We start from the raw sequence: 18,275 nt of genomic DNA on the forward strand, positions 1-18,275 counted from the left end.
GGCTGCTGGGATAGCGGAGGTAACTTTTCCCGCCCTTGCGCATCCCTGAGGTGAGCGGAGCCGGCGCCATGTCCCAAACAGATCCCGAGCTGCTCCTGCAAGAGCTGGGAGGCTGGGACTGGGACCTCTGTCGCCAAGAGCTGCCTGTCATCCTGCCCCGGCTCCTTATATCCTTCCCGGGGAGGGAGGGGGGGGCGGGTGGATGTGGGGAGGCACCCCGAAATGGCGGGGGGGGTGTGTGGGTGTGAGGGTGTGTGAGGGTGTTCCTCCTTCAACATTGCACAGTTCAAGCAAATAAATCCGTGGGAGGGAAAGTGGTGGAGCTTCTATAATGAGCTGACACAGGAGAGAAAAGCTACGTGCCGCGTATTTCACTGGAAATGAGTACAGCCCTTCGCTGACATTAAAGATTCACGGTAGAAAACAGCGTGTGGTTCATTTATCGCTGTAGAGAACTCCCCGCCAGCCCCCTAAACCCCCTAAGACTTATTCCAATACATTGTAGAAATACTTGTGCTGGTCCTGCGGGTGCTGAGGTATATCTGCCTGCATTGGTTATAGAGCATCCCTGCCAATTTCATACGATAGATGAAGTGTACATGGGACAGCGTTAGAGAAGTCACTGCGACTTCTGCAGGTGCTTTAAAGATAACCTTTCTGGCAGAACGAGTCTGAGTTTCTTTAACGTTTTTACTCTATGTATCAAGAGTCTGAAGACTGGACTGAGCATATTCGTAAGTAGTGACCAAGAACTGCCTCTTCTTCCTAAGGATCATTGTATTGCAATTGCATTATCAATTCTGCACTACTTAAAAATACTTCTGCTATAACTAGTGACTTTCATGGTCTTCAGAAATCCTGCTGGACCTTGCATGTTACACGAATTGCATGTTGAATAAGCTTTATAAAAGCCCATAAAGAAGCTATGCATGTAAGGCTGCTTTTTCCCTCCCACAACTTCTGATTTTTAGGTACTTGAAAGAAGGGTGCTTTTCATCTTGTATTTTATTGTCTTTTTGGCTGTTATCTTACAGGTGGCAAAACTCTCGGAATAACTGATAGTGATAAGAAAATGAGGCTGATGTGTAACTGTTTAGGAATCTTGCTAACATTCGCTGTTGTGTATTAATTCCAACCAGCACATTAAATGTGCAACTATTTCCAGTTTGGAATATAGAAAATTCTAGTTCAATGGGCAAACAGTTGTGCTCAGCCTTCAACTAAGTGTAGTCAGGTGTGATGCTATTATTGATGGTATTATGCATGTTGCAGCTGTTATTGTTACTTGATTTTTCAGGTAATGCATATGTAGCAAATGTTATGTTGCCCCTCTCAAAATCAAATATCTGATTTGTTTCCGTGTGACTCAGTTCTTTGTTTCATCTGGTAGGTTGCTACATATTTCTGATAATCACATGTTTTTCTGTAAGGTTTTATAAATGTTTTGCTTTGCAGGTGTTTTGAGGATCATGACTGAAATGTTTTTGCCCCATATCAGCCTTGCAGATTTGGAGCAAACTTTTTTCTCAAAAGTACTACCTAAGGTATGACAGCTTCAATTAAATGTGGAATTTTCAGTCAGTCCAGTGCAAAAAACCTGCTTAGAATGCAGTGATTCTTTTTTGAGGTCTCACAATATAATTATTGTTTTGGATACACAACTTGAGATTAAAATTTTACCCTTTAAAAGTTTTAACAATTTTGTGTTGGATTGTTTCTGTGATTTTTACTGTTCTTTACAGTGGGGAGAGGGTTGAATATACAATGTTCTACTTTCTATATTCAGTAATAGAACTGGGGTTTATTTCTTTTTAAGAAGATTGGGCTTTTTACAAAATGAACAAGATGGAGAATTTTTATGTGAGGTAGCCTCTCAGGACAAAAAACCTGAAGAACCCGACGCTCATTAGACCATACTGGCCTAACATATGCTCTCTTTTTTGATTAAATGATGGAGAATTTTGTGCTGTAGCTGTATTAAAATTCTTCAGTGCTTACATTTTAACTGAAGTAAAGCAGTGCCAAATTACTGATTTAAGTTTCAGGCCTCAGCTTGTATATTTTAAGAAGCCAGTAAATATGGCCACTTGATTTCCATTTTCTGTATTTTGTGTCCTGTACTAGATTTTAGAGATTACAAGAAAAATGGCCCTTAATAGGCATATCCTGAACAAGGATTACTGTACCGTGCTGGTGTGTGTAGTATCCTGCACGTGCCTGGAAGCCACTTGCTGTCTTTGCAGTCTCAGCAGTAACACTCGTAAAATATCCAAGGACCTCGACCAAAGTAGAAGTCATTGTTGTTTGTAGGTCATAGACATTTCTTTATGTATTCGAACTGTTAATTATCATTATCAACAAAAAACAATTTTTCTGAGACAAAATGAAAATTTTAAAACTGTGTGGTTTTAACTAAGTAAAAAATCTTTGGTAGAATGAGGTATACATTTCAAGTGAATTAGCTAGGAAGTTTGTTGTACTAACAAATTTTATAAAAAGTAACAGCTAATATACCTTCTGTCTATAATTTGGGAAAACCGTAAGACAGTTTTTGCTTCGTGGTATATCATGCTTTATGATTCAAATGCTAGACAGCCTTATTTTCTCCTGTGAGTCATCTCAGTAGCCCAGGACTCCATGCCAAGGAAGCAAGCAGATATAGAATGATGTTACTATTTTTGTGTGTACATATATAAATAAAATGTTTAAGTTTTGTTTTGTTCTGACAGACTCTACAGTTATTTGATAACTTGATGTATGAATTATCCAGCGAGGCCAAAGGATTAACCAGCCAGAATACAGAGTTATGCAGTACTGTAAGGAATCTGCTACAGGCAAGTCCCATGAAATAAGTTGTCAAATGAATGTTTACATTATTCTTTGATTTTACCTAAACAAATAAGAGGTTTTAGAATGTTTTTGTTAGCTACTAACCAGCTGGTGAAAAACTTCCTTTGCAGTTGAAGTTCAGTTAAAATTTTGTGAATGATTTGATCACATTTAGTGTGTGATGCTAATCAGAATTGAGAAAAGGTGCAATTCAGCTAAGAAAAGATGCTTTTGAAATTATCGCAGGAGTGAAAAACATTGGTGGTTGTTGTTTATTCTTGCTTTAAGACTATGGTGCAACTGTTGGAAACTCTGACCGGTTGTGTACGATACATCTGCACGCTGCAAGAGTGTGTGCCTCTGGAGAACATCCGCACCCTCCCATCCTCGGTTCTTTACGTAATAAAGAACACATTTACACACTGCAAGGTAGGTCTGTGTTAGAAGGAGAAAAGTTCTTATACCGATTGGCTTTTAGGAAACACTCACTTTGTAAGAAGATCTTATTTTGAAATAATATTGTTGTCAAATTACTATTTTTTAAATTTAAATTTAGTTGTTTATTAGTTTACAGAATGTACTTTAGTGCACAAGTGCAAAGCTGATTTTTCAGCTACCTGCCCAGCAAATCTGACCGGGTAGTGAGAAGCACAGACTGTGCTATTTGCATATTTTGCATCAATGTCACTTGAACATTGTGGTTACGAATGTAGGCTGTCTCTGACATCTGTGCACTTCTGATAGCTGCGGAATTTTCAGAGCCACAAATGGTTACCAAAATGGTGATACTTATCTTATTTCTGTGCAAGTTCTAAAGTGGATTGAAAGTTGTGGTGAGGATCTTTATGTTGGTTACGATGAGTAACGTGCATCAGTTTCAGATCTGCGTTTTCAGATGCAACAGAAATTCCCTCTACAGCAGTGAAAATAAAACAAGGTCGTCATCAGGACACAGCTTTTGGTCGGCCTCCATTTTCGCTTTTCAGTTTTTCTTATGGGAACATTTACAGCAGTTTTCCATGTCAGGACTCGAACTCAGGTGCCATACCTTTATCGAACAATTCTGATTTGAAAATATTGGGCAATATTTGGAATGTTGCTTCCTTTGTTGCTGACCTTGTACTGTTTTGTTCAGAAAAATGATCTTAGGTTCATACATTGAGACCTAATGCAAAGCTCACTGAACTCACCAGAGCCAAGCAGACTTCATTAGTTGTTGATAAAGCTGCAGGTGAATAGCATTTTATATTTAGCGAATAGGGGTTAGTATCAGAAGCTACAGATCTGGCTGTGTATTGAGCTAAAAGTAGGTACATCTGTGCTTTCTTTTTTACAGTGAAATGTATGACAAAGCTCTCCCTGTTTTCAGCGTGTGAAAAATCAGGCTGTGATTCCTGAACTTTTTCTTTTAAACCTTTTCTTCCCTGTTTCCTACAGGACAGTGAATCGGTGTACTGTGGGCATCTGCACTTGATTTCTGACCTCCTACAAGCGATGTTCAAGGAGACTTACTCTCTTCAGAAGCAGCTGATGGAACTACTTGATATGATTTCCATAGGCTCTGCTTCTACTGAAGAGAACATCACAGATATGGTGTCAGGTATATGTGGATCTAAGGCTTTTTTTTTAGCCTTGCTCAATCTTTTTTTCTATAGAGAGTATGTCTGTGAATTTTTAAAACAGGGTTTTGAGCATGCTCAGTTCCTGCTGTCCTCACCAGCCTTTTGGAAAGCAGCATTTTGAAGCTTCAAACGTTTCCATTTTTCTCCTGAACCTTCCTCTGTGGGATGGGGCATGTTGTGTAGGTTTGTAGGAAAGGGGCAGCACCTAAGCACTGAGCCATTTTCCTGATTCGGTATCAATGTGGTGGTATTCTCTTAGTGCTTGTGATTGCTGCTCTTTTCCTAGGAGAGAAGCATAGCTGTGAACTCATGAATCTGATTTAACTCAGTTGTTGCTGTTATTATTTCCTCCTTAGTAATCCACACTGTGCTGGAGATATGCTCTGTCATTTCCAATATGGACCATGCTCTTCACGCCAATACGTGGAAGTTCATAATCAAGTATGTTATTGAACTCTTTGGATATTTTTGTAATATAAACAGATTGTGATTTTAAATAACCATCATTTCAATAGCTTCATATTCAGAGTTTCAAATGAAATTAGAGAATTAAATTTAGCTATTTAGCTAGTAAGAAAATTTAGAAATTTATTCAAAAATTTTGCTAGTAAGTAGTATTAAAGGCACTGTCAGTGAAGATAGGAATCATAGGTGAGAAAGTAATAGAAGCTTGATACTTTGTATTACAATACAGAAGAAAAATTGAAACACCATTGTCTGAAAAAATAATCTTAAGAGGTCTGACCTGCAGTTTTATAGGTGTTTTTGGCTTGAGCTGTGCTGGTTTGTGCTTTCATCCCGCCTCTCCTCTGTTTCAGTCATGGCTATGAAGAAGGTTCTTCTCTAAATTATGGGTTTCGGTGTACACGGATATTGCACCAATTAGTGTTGTATAAAAGCCTAAATAGAAGAATTAGTTATTTGGATTTATACTAGCTCATTGCATGATCACTTCTGACAATTAGATATCTGATTATATTCCTATCTTTTAGGCAAAGCCTGAAGCATCATTCTCTGCTGCAGTGCCATCTGAAACACAGCGACATCCTCAGTGACCTGTGCAAGGACACTCTTCTCTCTTTTCACTCCTGTTTGCAACTGGCTGAGCAAATGAAGATGTCAGAGATACAGGTGAATTAAAAAGCTCCCAAAGCTGCTGTTGAACTTGAGGAGGATAAATTCCTTGTGCTGTATTATTGCTTGGAGTGGTTTGGGTTTGGTTTTTTGGTTGGTTTTTTACTTCATGTGGTAGGCAGAACACCTTGTGCTTTTGCAACTAGATGAAAATGAGGCCCATAACTTTGTTTAGATTGTGAATGTGTTAGTAAGGCACTGAAAATAAGCTTCCACCATACTCTATGGGAATTTTTTTTTGTTTTCTAAACTGACAATATCCCAAGGTCAATCAAAAGATAATATTTTAATTCTGAATATTGCTATAAAAACATTGAGGCATGAAGATTTCTAAAGTTTTTCCCCCATCGCTGCAGAGTCTGGAGAGAATCAAGTTTGAAATAGGTTTTGAACGTTGTTAGCAATCTTAACTTTCTTTTTTATTGTATTACTCTGTATATTAAGTTTTAGAACTGCTTTTTTTTGGACAGGAGGGCACTGACCTCAGGCTGTTCCAGAAGACAGTCAAGTTGTGCAGGTTCTTTGCTAATTCCCTTGTACACTACACCAAGGTAGGTCTTAATGCTTGAATTCTATGCTAGTACCAAATTAAAGTCTCTGATCTGCCAATGGAATAATTTTGTACTGCATAATATCATAACAATTTATGATCATACCATATGGGTGGTATAATTAACATCCACGCAGAACCTGCTTGTAGTTCTTCCGCCTGTATATGCTCACAAGCCTCAGCAGGATTACTGCTGTGATGGAACAGAAAAACAAGAACAACAAGCTGTTACAAGCAGTGTCACTGGGGAGTTGGTAGGAGATGTCCAGTCCTTACAGGCAGCCTTGAGTCAGTGCAATAGTAACTTTACCTGGAAGAATTAAGCAGATGAAACCTGAATTGCTCCTGATTTCAGCAACTGAAATCAATGTGGCATTAGAAGAAATGCCCATGTGCTGTTAGCTCTGACACTTAACTTCATGCTCTTTCCCTGGCCCTTGCACTTTGTTGCTTTGCTTCATTTTTCTCATTATTACAAGACATTCTGTCAATTTAAGAATGCATGTGAAAAATTTTGCTCTCTAGGAGCAGTAGTGATGGTGCATTCTGCATCTGTTTTGTCCCATGAGGGAAAAGCTGGGGGGGGGATTTTTTTTTTTTTTTGCACAAAGTAAATGCATTGTGACAGGATAAAACAGCTTCAGAGCATGTATGAGAGCACTTCAGACTTTTGCAGCTCTCCATGGCTATTACAACTGTAGTTATTAATTTTTTTAAATAAGCCTATAAATTTAATTGTTTTAACTACAATATATATGCATGTAGCGTAACTAAGCTTAGGAATACTTTGTTTGCTTTGTGTTCTGGATTGTTAGGTCTTAACCAATTTTTGCAGTGTAGTACTTTACACACCAATACAGCAGAACAGAAAGAAAGTGTATTTAATCATGTGGTTTATATTAAAAGTACCATTCAAAATTAATGGCTTTTGCAGGAATTTCTTTCTTTCTTCTCGGATTCGTGCTCACAGTTACATCAGCTCTTTCTTCAGATATACAGGTAAGTGAAGTACCAATAAGTGATTATTGATAGTATCTTAGTAACATCTCCATATTGCATTCTTAGTTGCAGGTATTTTGAGATATAAAAATACAGTTCTCATTGCAGAGTTGTTCCTTTCTTTTTTCACGTACAGAAATCTAAAAAAATGTTTTTAAAAAATTGGACATTTTTGTGCCATACTAGTTACCTTAAACCCATTCTTGGTCAGTGCTCGGAGTGGCCGATATTGACAAGCCACTAACTTTGTTGCAATTCATTATGTCATTGTTTCTTTACAAGTTATGTGTAGAATATGCAGATTGATTATCTTGGACACTGGGTCTATTTATGCAATTTCATTTGAAAATTCTTGTTCCTAAAATTCCTGAAGGTAGGATCCACCCTTTGGTCACCTTGCAATGAAGCAGTTAGGCAGAGCTCAAACAGCAACCCAGCAGCGTACCTTCTGCTTTGAAACAAACGGTAGCGTGATGTTTTAGAACTGGAACCAGGTTCTGTGGTGAGCTGTGGGCATGAGTTCACTGCATGTTTCACTGCAAGATCAGCTTGATATTTTTTTAAGAGTTTCCTCTTCTAACTTTACTTACCTTGTACATCTTTCTCAAGTGGAATGTTGTAAACTTTTATGCACTCAACCAAACTGAGCAGGATTTTTGAGTAGGAAGGTAGCATTTTTACAGTCACTTTAGAAGCCACAAGAGTAGGTTTTCATTTCATGATCTCTTTTGCTTTATTCTCATATCACTTCTTTTTTTCTTTTATTGCCCAGGGTTTTTTTCTCTTCAAAGAAATTATGGTATTGTGGTACCCTTTTATTAGTGTCATGTGTTAAATTAGTGCTGTCACATTTATGATTGTCAAATTGTATATACAGGTGTTTTCTTGGCTTTTCATTGCTCGACTCTTTTTGTGATTCAGATATTTCTTCTTATATATGTTACGTACTTTACATGCATTTGCCATGAGCTTGTAAGGTTTTCTTTCAATGTTTAGTAAAATATTGGATTGTGATGCTTAGTTTAAAGGCTGAATGCAGAGTTCTAACTCTCAGGCTATGACAGGTATTCTGAAATGGGGAGCCTTTTCTGTCTTTTATTTCACAATAACACATAAATCACGAATTTGCCTTTTTGTAGTTCTTTTGAAAAGTGATGTTATTGAAAATGCTACTGAGAATATTTTTTTTTTTTTCATAACCCCTCAGCAAATTTCCTCCCAGTCTCTATGCTCCAGAGATCTTGGAAGTTCATCGAGATGAAATATCCCGGGTTTTTCTTGTGGCTCTGGACCCTCTCATCAACCACCTTCTTCCCTTTAGCCCTTTTATGGAGCAAGTGTTAAGTGAAAAGTTAGGTGAGTTTAAAATACAGCTACCGCTGCTATAGTATTACGTAACTATTGCTAAGGGGTCAGGATTGGCATTTTGACTTTCTGGACCCCAAGCAATATTCTGTACTGGTTTGCTTGCCTCTAATTCTTTTGTGAGTGCTGCGATCTAGGCAGTCGCATGCTAACTCAGATGAATTTTATAACAGATAGTTCATGTTGCTGTTGAATGCATCTTTTCCAAAGTACTCACAGTAACTTCAGTATTAATCTGGTTAACAGAAATTCTATCAATTCTGCTGTTTTGCATAATTTCAATCCACATTTGACACAAACTTTCAAAGTAGGCTGAAATTTTTCTGCTGTTCTGTTGGTGGGGGAAGACAGCTATTTTTCCTAAATTAATTCTTTTCTGTGGAAAGTAGAAGGCCTTGAAACTGAACAACAATCAGCTTTTTGTCATTTCTGCCCTGACCAACATGTCACTGTTCTGAGATAGCTGTGCTACCTCTTGGGAGATACGGTGGGAGTGTCAGTCGCTCCTTTTCTCTCTGTAGGCTGGGCTTGCTTCTCTCCCACATGTGCACTCTGGCCTTGTCGTTATCCTGACACACTTGGAAGAAAACTTTGTGTTTTCAGTGTTTAAGCATCCAGTGCTTTCAAGGAGGCTGGAAGTGTGAGGCACCCAGATTGTAACTCCTTTGCAGCATGTTGCAGTGACAGTTCAGAACTCGAATGTTTTATTTAGCTTTTACCTGAAATAGTATATTGCATTTATTTTTCACTTCAAACATAATGTTCATGATGAAATAGTCCTTTCTTTTCCAGCTGTGTCTTTGAGTGATTTTTGATATTGTTTTACTGGGAACTTTTATGTTTCACCAGTTGTTCATCATTTTTCACTTGCTTAAAAGCCATTTTACGCATGTGATATATTTACCAGAGCAACTAGCATCATATTTTAAAAAAACTTCTACAGGTCTCCCTCCTGAGCAGCAGCTGCCCCAGTGTCTCCTCCTGATTACCATAATGGACAAGCTATCCTCTCAGCCTGAAGAAGTGCAAACTCTGTGGAACACAGGAAAAAGGTACTAAAAAGGTTTTCACTCTAATTTTTCACCACAGCCATCAGTCTATATGGGCAAACAGAGGAGCTCAGTTGCTGGGGTTTCCCTCACAACCGAATAGTAAAATTTGTCAGACTCTATAGATTTACATCCTTATGGTAAGAAAACAGGATCTGATCAGTGCTTCAGGAGAGAAGTATACAGAGCCAGAGATGTCTTTGTTTTTCCAGGAAAGGAATGGTATTTAGACTACTTCCAGGATGAGAAGAGAGAGATGTGTGTATAATTTGTTGATACTTCACTAAGTTAAAATCTTGCATTTTTATCCCTACGGGAACATCAGACTAGTGTAAAAGCACTGAAGTTATTGCCACCGTTTCTGCTGAGAGACAAAGACTCTGTAGTACAGCTGTTGTTTGCAGGATTTGGGATTTGCATATCTGTAACCCAACTGTTTTCCTTTTTTTTTTTTTACCCTTACAGCCTGTCTTTGTTTTCAGCTCTCTTCTCCACTTTCCAGCAATGTTCTGGCGAGCTTTCTCTCCCTGTTTGTTTGCCAGAGGTGATCAGTACAGGACAGCCAGCAGTTCCCATCACCCTGTATCACTATGTCTGTGTCCACCTGTGCTCCTTCATCGCTTCCACACTCCCATCACACTTTCCTCAGCTGGTAAGACTGTTTTTTGCTTCTCATCTCTTCAGCTGTTGTGATGCATAGGTACTACTTAAAAAAGAATGAGTTCTTTCTAATGATCTAGCTCTAAAGAGATGCTTGGGTACAAAGTGGTTCTGTAGCAAGCAGCCGTGATGCAGTTACATGACTGGAGTTCAGTTATACAGCAAATGTCACTTGTGGGAAAGGGGAAAATAAAGCTTCATACAAGTTCATGAGAACCTCAGTGGTGGTCGAAAATTTTGTTCTCTTTAGGGGGTGGGGAGGTCAAGTTGTTATAAAAGTTCAGAGCTTTCTTTTATGCAGTATTCAACTTGTATTAAATTTACCTAGTTTTGTTAGTCTATACTGTGAATTTAAAGTGGCATTTAATATTTAGAGTACATTATATTGTTGTGATTCCAGCTAAGAACATACCATAAAATGGTAATAAGCAAATTTTTGTACTTCAGAGGAGTATTCTGGGCTTTGATTAACATTATATAATGTTTTAAAAGTTTTTCACTTTTTACTGCACATAGACAAAGAACCTCTAGATAAATGGAAACCTTTATAAAGTTAAGAGCTGTCACAAAAATTTTAGCCCTAATTTAGAGGTTTTTTCCTGAATGCTACATTCCTCTTTCAGGTAAAATTTGTGTTTCTAGAAGAGGAAAGGGGTTTATTTGGTTTTCAGTAAGCTGCCAATAAAGCTGGCAAGAAAATTGGCAATATGTTGGTTTTAAAAAAAAAAAAAAATTCATAAAAGTTGCCTTGCAAAGGAGGGATGCACCTGATGAAGCATTTTGAAAAGTGAAGGATCCTCAGCCCATTGAAATGAATGTACATGTACATTCCAAGCATGCAAAACTAAAGGTGTAGCTACTGCTTGATGGTGTAGCTAAATACAGAGTATGAAAATAAGTTCTTAAAATATTTTAAATTCATTAAGCTGAAAATCTTACTAGGTTTCATGCTAATTAGTGGAATAAAAGTAATAGCAGGCCTGCAATCTGTTTCTATGTGAATTTACATATACATTTTCTCCTCAGGAGTATGCTCTGCTGGATGCTGTGCTGGGTTCTAGCATGATCACGTCTCTGCTAGCAATGGACTCGTGGTGCTTCCTTGCCCGGTGAGATGTTTTTATTACAGGTCAAGCAGCATTTCCACAGATCCAGTTAGTTCAATTGTTGTACATAATTCCTTGAGAGAGATTTTTTTTTTTAAGACAAAATTGTCCCAGAATCAGATTCTTTTCCGATATAGAGTGCATTTTGAAAATCAGGAGCAGAAATGGCTTAGCTGTTTTTACATTCATGCAAGTAAGGGGAACGCACCTTTTCTATTACTAAATAATTGTTTTTTGGAATGGTTCTCTCAAGTAAATTGTGTCTGTGCATAGCAAGATTAAATATGTTAAAGGAAATGGCCATCTCTCAGACAAGATTTATAATATTTAGTCTAAAAGAGTAGGAAGTACAGACTCACAAGCTTCTGTCTCTCTCTCACATTCCAGGTACGGCACAGCTGAACTGTGCGCTCACCACGTCGTCGTGATCGCTCACCTGGTAAGGAGCACAGTGATGTTTGCAATTTGGCACCAGTTTTAATCCTAGTTCTACTGGCAAACTTTCTAAATGACCAGAGACAGGAGTTCTGTCTTTTTCCAAATCCATAATTGAGATTGTTTTAATTCCTCAAATTGGGCTAATAATTAGCAAAAGCAGTACTTTGAAAATACAAAGCAACATGCCTAGTATTTGCAACATGTCCTGCATTGTTTTATTTAGTGTTGCTGCTGTGATCCCTTGTAACAACTCTCAGAACATTCTGTATAGAATTCATTTGCTGTGTGGTGATTTTTTTCTTAATTTAATTAGATGCATTCCCTGTTTTCCCAATTCAGGTAAAGTCTTGGCCCAGTGACTGTTACCAGGCCTCTGCCTTGGGTGTTCTGCTGAGGCGTATGCTCTTCTTGATGGCTCCAGATCATCAGGCAAGTATAGCACCAGCATCTTCTGTCTTTAATAGAAGAGATTTAAAGCAGTAGCCTGTGTTAAAATGTCCTCATTCAGTCCTTCAGAAATGGCAAGGTGTTGAGCGCTCGCTTCCTGTACTTGAGATTGTACTTGGTGTTACGTTGTCATAGTGGATCCTGATTTGTGCAGATGCGCTCTTTAATAAAAGCAACAAAGGCACATATACCTCTAAGAGTGGTCTTACTGGCTGGCAATGAAGTCCTTTTTTTGACCGAGTATGAAAATGGCACATCGCCCAGATTTGCTGAAAGTGAATATCCTGTCATTGCATCTGTGGCTGGTGTTTGGTTTCTCAGCATTCTGACAGGTTATCAAATTGTTGTCTGGTCTGTTTAGTTCCTATTAACTTCTGTTTGCAGGTAGAATTTGCTCATAAGTTTCTTCCAGAAGAGGAGGAGAACTTGGCTGTGTGGCAGCACATATCCCTCAAGGCCCTGAATCCTGATCTTAGGAAACGTGTGGCATGTCAGCTCTGTGTGGCAGGGCTGGCACAGTGCAGGCGGTGGCTGAATAGCAGGCATGCTTTGGGAGAGCTCCGACCTGTGGTAAGGGAGACTTGGTTCTCTTTGTTTCCAGACTATAAGGATTCTGTTGCTGTCACCTCAGTTCTATTTTTCTGTGTGTTGCGCAGCTTTTTCCCATTTACTGGCAAACGCACGAGCAGGAATTCTCATTTTAGTATTTTCTTCTAGTACGTAGCACCTTCAGACCCTCTGCTCTGCGGGTGATGATAGTGGAGGTCGTGTGGTTTATTAGTTATTCTAGTTGTTGTTTGCTCTCTGGGTGAGCAGATGTATTTTTCTTTAGAATTTCTGATTTATACTATGTCATACAATTACTTTTAAGTTTTAAAGTTCTGGCTGGTTTTATGCAGCATCAAATCTGAAAGATGCTCACTGGTCTCCTTGGCCAAGGAGAGGAGTGTGAGAAACCAGAGACGTCCACGTGAAGTATCTGCTGCCAGCTTTCGCCTGCCAGTGCAGCTAATGACTACAGCACCATGTGAAACTCACACAAGTAACGGGTGGTTTCCTCGCTTTGGAAGCTTTATTGGCCAGTGGCCCTGGTGGATTAGCTGTACTGTACCGCTGACACAGCACATTGGGCTTCTGGCCATCTTGTAGCATTTCAGATGTTTTTAATATGAGCCTGGGGTTTTCGTTTGGTTTACGTGTAGGTTTTTTTTGGTCTGTCTTATACATTTTTTTCCTACTAGAATACTGCCCTTTCTGTCCTGCTGGCTGCCTGCAATTTTGCTGGTGACACTCTGGAGGCAGAACTTCGGGCATCTGTCTTGGGAGTGCTTGGTCAGTTCTGGACTTTTCTCCAGGCTAAGCAGGTAAGAGAATTTGCTGCCCCAATGATGAAAGCGTGATGTCTTTGAGAGGCTGGTGCTGTTTCATCCTCTGTTTGTTACTGTTTTCCTTGGATGGGACCATTTCTGTAAAGCACAGCGTAACTGTGCTGCCCAGCTGCTGTCAGCTGGTTTATGCATTAGGCGGGCGCGTGCTCTGGGAAGCGGAGTTTGAATTTTCCTGAATGATACGTACATGGCTCCTTGCTACTCCATCTGTTACTCGGTGTCAGATTTGGACTCGCTGAACAAGAAGTCTGAAATACCTCATTCTGATCCATACCAGTTACAAAATTGGCCTCTTTTGAATGTTCATTAGAATATGAACAAAACCCATGGTGATTTAATTAGTACATAGCTTAGCACATGAAAACCCATAGAGCTCGTACCCTTCCTCCTGTATTTGAGAACAAGGGGGTAGGCGATTCCCTTGCAACTGTATACCTGTTCATGTCTGCAGTTGCAGGAAAGAGAAAAGGACTGTCATGGTTCATACTCCGGGTAAAAAAAGAAAGTTTGAGAGTGGGGGTGAAGAAGAGCCAACAATGTGTCCCTTCAGAAGTCTCTTCCAACCTCAGCCATTCTGTGAAGACATTTGGCAACTGATAAGCGAACAGTAATAGTTCAGATAACCTGTAGCTGCTTATATTAGTGAGTGGAGGAAAGAGATGGGGGATAAGAAATATTCTTAATAAACATCAAAGAAAATGGTCTTGTAAACTACCTAGAAATACAGATGTGACTATTTTAGTATTTTCTGCTGCTGCTTACGATGTGTTGTTTTATGTGTGTGAAGTTAGGCTAAGAATTTTGGAACACTACTGTAACTTTAAATTATTTCTTAAGTAGTTATTCCATAAGCTAAAATGCAACGTTGCTAATATCTTGTGATCTGTTGAAGGTCTTGGATGAGCCATGTCTCCAGCAGACACTGTGTTTATTACTTCACCTTTTGGAATTTTTCATCCAAGCATTAGATGCTCAACTGATTACTCAGGTAAAAAAAAAAAAAAAAAAAACAAACACCAAAATAAAACCTTCTTATGAATAATTTACTTCACAAAAACCAAGTCCTTTTTAATTTACTGAAATCTCAAATGAATTATTTAATGGTCTGGCCTTCTCTTAACACATGGAGGTTCCTAATTTTATTTCTTCCTTGATTACCTTCCTGGTCTTTAAACCAAGTATACAGCACTTTGGTTAACACTGCTTTCAGGAATCCCATTTCTCTGTAATATAACTGAGAGATACGGATATGCTATAGAGCATCCTTATTCCTTTCTAAAATGCACACTGCAGCTTTAGCCTAGCCAGTTTTGTTCAAGCTGTAGCACACCTCCTTTTGTTTTCAGTCCAGTTTGCCAAAATCAGTGTCCTCAGATTTAAAGATGAGACAGAACAGCGTTCACCTGCGATCTGTCTGATGGAGCTTCGCTGGGGTTTGCTTTCTGCAGGTATTTGCGCTGCAATCTTCCCTTTTCCAGTTGGATCCCCCAGATCACGTTCGTCTAGCGATGGTGGATTTTCTCTCTTCTATGGGAAAGGTGTTTATACCACAAGAAGCACAGGTAAATATAATTGTGGGTCTTATTTAGATAATCTTCAGTCTTTTGATGAAAATATACGCTACTTCTTTAAATATAAAGTTAAGGGATCAAGTTCATCAAATACATACAGGAATGCCATGGCATAGTCATCTTATTAATGGAGACTTATTAATGGTCTATGGCAGTTTTATTTTTCGTCGAGACATGCTGAGGGCAAGTCAGATGCTCGGTTTATTCATCTGCTTGTTGCTTCTTACCCATTGGAAAGGACTGACATTTGAACCTCCAAGAAGAAAGAACAGAACATGTCACTTCCCTTACAGCGTGGGGTGGTTTTTTTGCCAGACAGGGCAGTAGCACTTTAGCATTTCACAAACCTGTCCCTTGACCTCAGAGTGATTCTTCAGTAATAAATCACGATGGTAAGATACGCACAACTAACTCTTTAGAACTGATGGGTGTTTGTTCCTCTTTCAGAGGCAAGTTGTACCCCAGTTGTCGTGTTTGTTTGCTTCTCTGCTGGCTGACCAGACCTGGCTGATTCACCAGCACGCGTTGGAGGCATTCACGCATTTTGCCGAGGTAAGCACAGCAGAACTCTGGTTATACATGCGTATTTGGCTCTGTTTTGGTACAGAAATCCTTCTGTCTTAAATGTTTGCTGCTCTTCACTGACCAGTTTGGATCTTAGTATTACAGATGCAATTGCACATCAAAAGTAGTAAAGGCTAAGGCAGTTGTAGGTGATTTCAGGAGCTGGAAGTGAAGGAGAATTAAGCATAGGTTGCAACATGGAAGGGTTTGTCACAGAAACATTTTTTACTTTGTCTATTCCTTTGTTAATATGAATGTACGGAGCAAATATGACTCAAATGTTTTTGACAGGAAACAAGCCATGAAGATGTTGTTCCTCAGTGCCTTAATTCTGAAGAAACTAAGAACAAAGTTGTTAGCTTCCTGGCTAAGGTATGTTGTTGAACCATTTTACTGCTTGCTTAGTGGATGTTGTACATAGCCATAATAAGGTGCACATTGCCTATGTCTATGTCTGCACCTGCATCATCTGCATGGCAATTAAATAAGTAAGTTTAAAATAAACTGTTCTGTTAACTGGAATCTGGTTAAACTTTTCTACTTGCTTTAATCAGCAGAATTAACAACTGCCATTCCTACACACGCTGCTCTTCCAGTACTTCCCAACCTTGATTTAAATGCTTTGCTTTTCCCTCCTTGAACAAAAAAAATTATTTAATTGCACAGTTTCTGTTGTAAGCAGAGAAGTTATCTATTAGAAGGAGAGGGATTGACAAATGTCATTCTGTTTGTGTGATTTCCTTCCCTGGTTTTTTTGGATCAGCTTCTGAAAGTTAAATGAACACATATGAAACATCGTAGTCCCTTTTTGCTTGTTAGAGAAAAGTCTCTTAAGAGCAGATGGCTATTCGTTCAGAACACAGGGGGAAAGAGGGGGTGGTTATCAGTGCTGTAACCTAAGGCAGGGCTAGCTGGATGAGCAGTTTTTGACAAGCAGATAATTAGCAACAGAACTGATGATAGCTGCCAGTGATGCTACCCCAAAGTTGTAGGAGATAACTTCAATCTCCTGCTCAGAAGAGTGTGTGAGAAGTTAGATTAAGTTTGAACTGCACATTAAGATCTCTCCATCCTTCCCCTTTGTTCTGGTATACAAATTGAGCCCAGGAAGGCTGGTAACACCGCCTTGGTTTAGTTACCTCTCCTGTGGCTTTCTCCCTAGGCGAGGCAAGTAGAAGAGACAACAGCAGCACGAACAGAACGCATGAAACAAGAAAGGATTACCTGCAGTGCACAGTTTATGAAAGTGGCAGGAGAGCTGGAGTCAACAGGAGAGGTATGTGCACTTCTTTAAACTGTCTAGGCTCTGTTGTCAGTTTCTGTCAGTTCTGGGAAGTATCTAAAGAGGTTCAAAGATGGTCTTGCTGCCCTCCATGTTCTAAGAATAAAGGTTGCGTGCACTCCTGGCCCTTAATATTCTACCTGAATGCTCTGTACTGCCTGCCAGCCAGCAAGAACTCTTACAAGGCAAGGGAATCTCTTACAGCTCTTCTCTATCAAAGGGTTTTCTTGCATTTGGATCAGGACTGATCACTTATGTAGAGCATTATATAAATAATGTCTCATGTCTACTTAAATCTGCAGCCTCTGGCAAAAAGAGCATGTCACCCACCCTCTGAGGAGCAGTATAAGTCAGCAGTAGGCACGATGGAGGGGGCAGTGGAGGCTCTGAAGCTGCTGCTCGAGAAAGGGTCACCCCCTGCTTGGCTTGCAATGAAACTGGAGGCTCTACATACAGCAATAGCCACCCTCAGAGACAGTGTACGGTAAGGTGCTCATGAGGCTTTAGAGACAATAATACAGCTCAGCTCCCTCTTCTGAGAGAAGAGATACCTTTGTACCATCATTGCTGGAGAAGAAAAACCTGTGACACGGGGCGATGCTCTACTGTGCTGCTGGGTCTCGGTTAACGTGCCAAAATGAACTGAGGTGCAAGACGTTGGCCTGTCTTTCACGATAACTGTCTGCAAGGACTAATATATTTTAATGGACACTACTGTGCATCTGAGCTGTCGTTTTGTATGTTGCTGATGTATAGCTTGCTATTCTAAGCTACTGTATGGTCATAAACATTGCATGAGATTGTATTTTGAATACTAAGATGTTTGAATCTGTTGTAAAAGTAACAGTTACCTTTGTTCCTGTCACCTACAGGTGACCAGGCAGTAGGTGTTTTTATCTTAATTTTAAAATACACCCAAGAATAACAGTTTAAGGCTCTATACTGTTCTCTGAACATACCTCTGCTGCTGGTTCCACTCCACGCTAGGGTCATCTTTTAAAAATAATCTTTATTGGTCACAGTTAAGAGCAGAAAGAACGCGGTGCTTAAGCAGTTTGTGTTCAGTGGTCCTTCACTGCACGGTTCCTAGCACCTCTTGTGCCATCCACTGACAGAACTATATAAACAGAAATAAATAAGGTGAGTAAACTGTACATTCATCTTAAAATCATCTCTTAGCTAAAAAGTTAAAAGGAGCCATTTCTAAGGGCTTTACTTTTCTAAAAAAAAAAAAAAATCAAAAAAAAAAGAAAAAGGCACGTTAACCAAGG

The 18,275-nt window shown here is 39.3% G+C and overlaps 1 protein-coding gene across 1 annotated transcript; it reads left to right on the forward strand.

Annotated features, from left to right (window-relative positions):
• The first annotated feature begins 50 nt into the window (after positions 1-50).
• Positions 51-18,268, forward strand: FIRRM (FIGNL1 interacting regulator of recombination and mitosis). Its single transcript, XM_068417082.1, has 24 exons — positions 51-167; positions 695-734; positions 1,456-1,544; positions 2,730-2,834; positions 3,118-3,258; positions 4,267-4,429; positions 4,808-4,892; positions 5,444-5,582; positions 6,056-6,136; positions 7,070-7,134; positions 8,342-8,490; positions 9,443-9,551; positions 10,014-10,200; positions 11,235-11,317; positions 11,702-11,753; positions 12,092-12,181; positions 12,584-12,769; positions 13,441-13,563; positions 14,480-14,575; positions 15,036-15,149; positions 15,606-15,710; positions 16,014-16,094; positions 16,885-16,998; positions 17,307-18,268. The coding sequence occupies exons 1-24, from the start codon at positions 69-71 to the stop codon at positions 17,490-17,492; spliced, it is 2,682 nt and encodes an 893-aa protein (XP_068273183.1). The 5' UTR covers positions 51-68; the 3' UTR covers positions 17,493-18,268.
• Positions 18,269-18,275: the final 7 nt, after the last annotated feature.

Source organism: Nyctibius grandis, chromosome 21, assembly GCF_013368605.1.
Source record: "Nyctibius grandis isolate bNycGra1 chromosome 21, bNycGra1.pri, whole genome shotgun sequence".
In the NCBI taxonomy this organism is placed as follows: domain Eukaryota; kingdom Metazoa; phylum Chordata; class Aves; order Nyctibiiformes; family Nyctibiidae; genus Nyctibius; species Nyctibius grandis.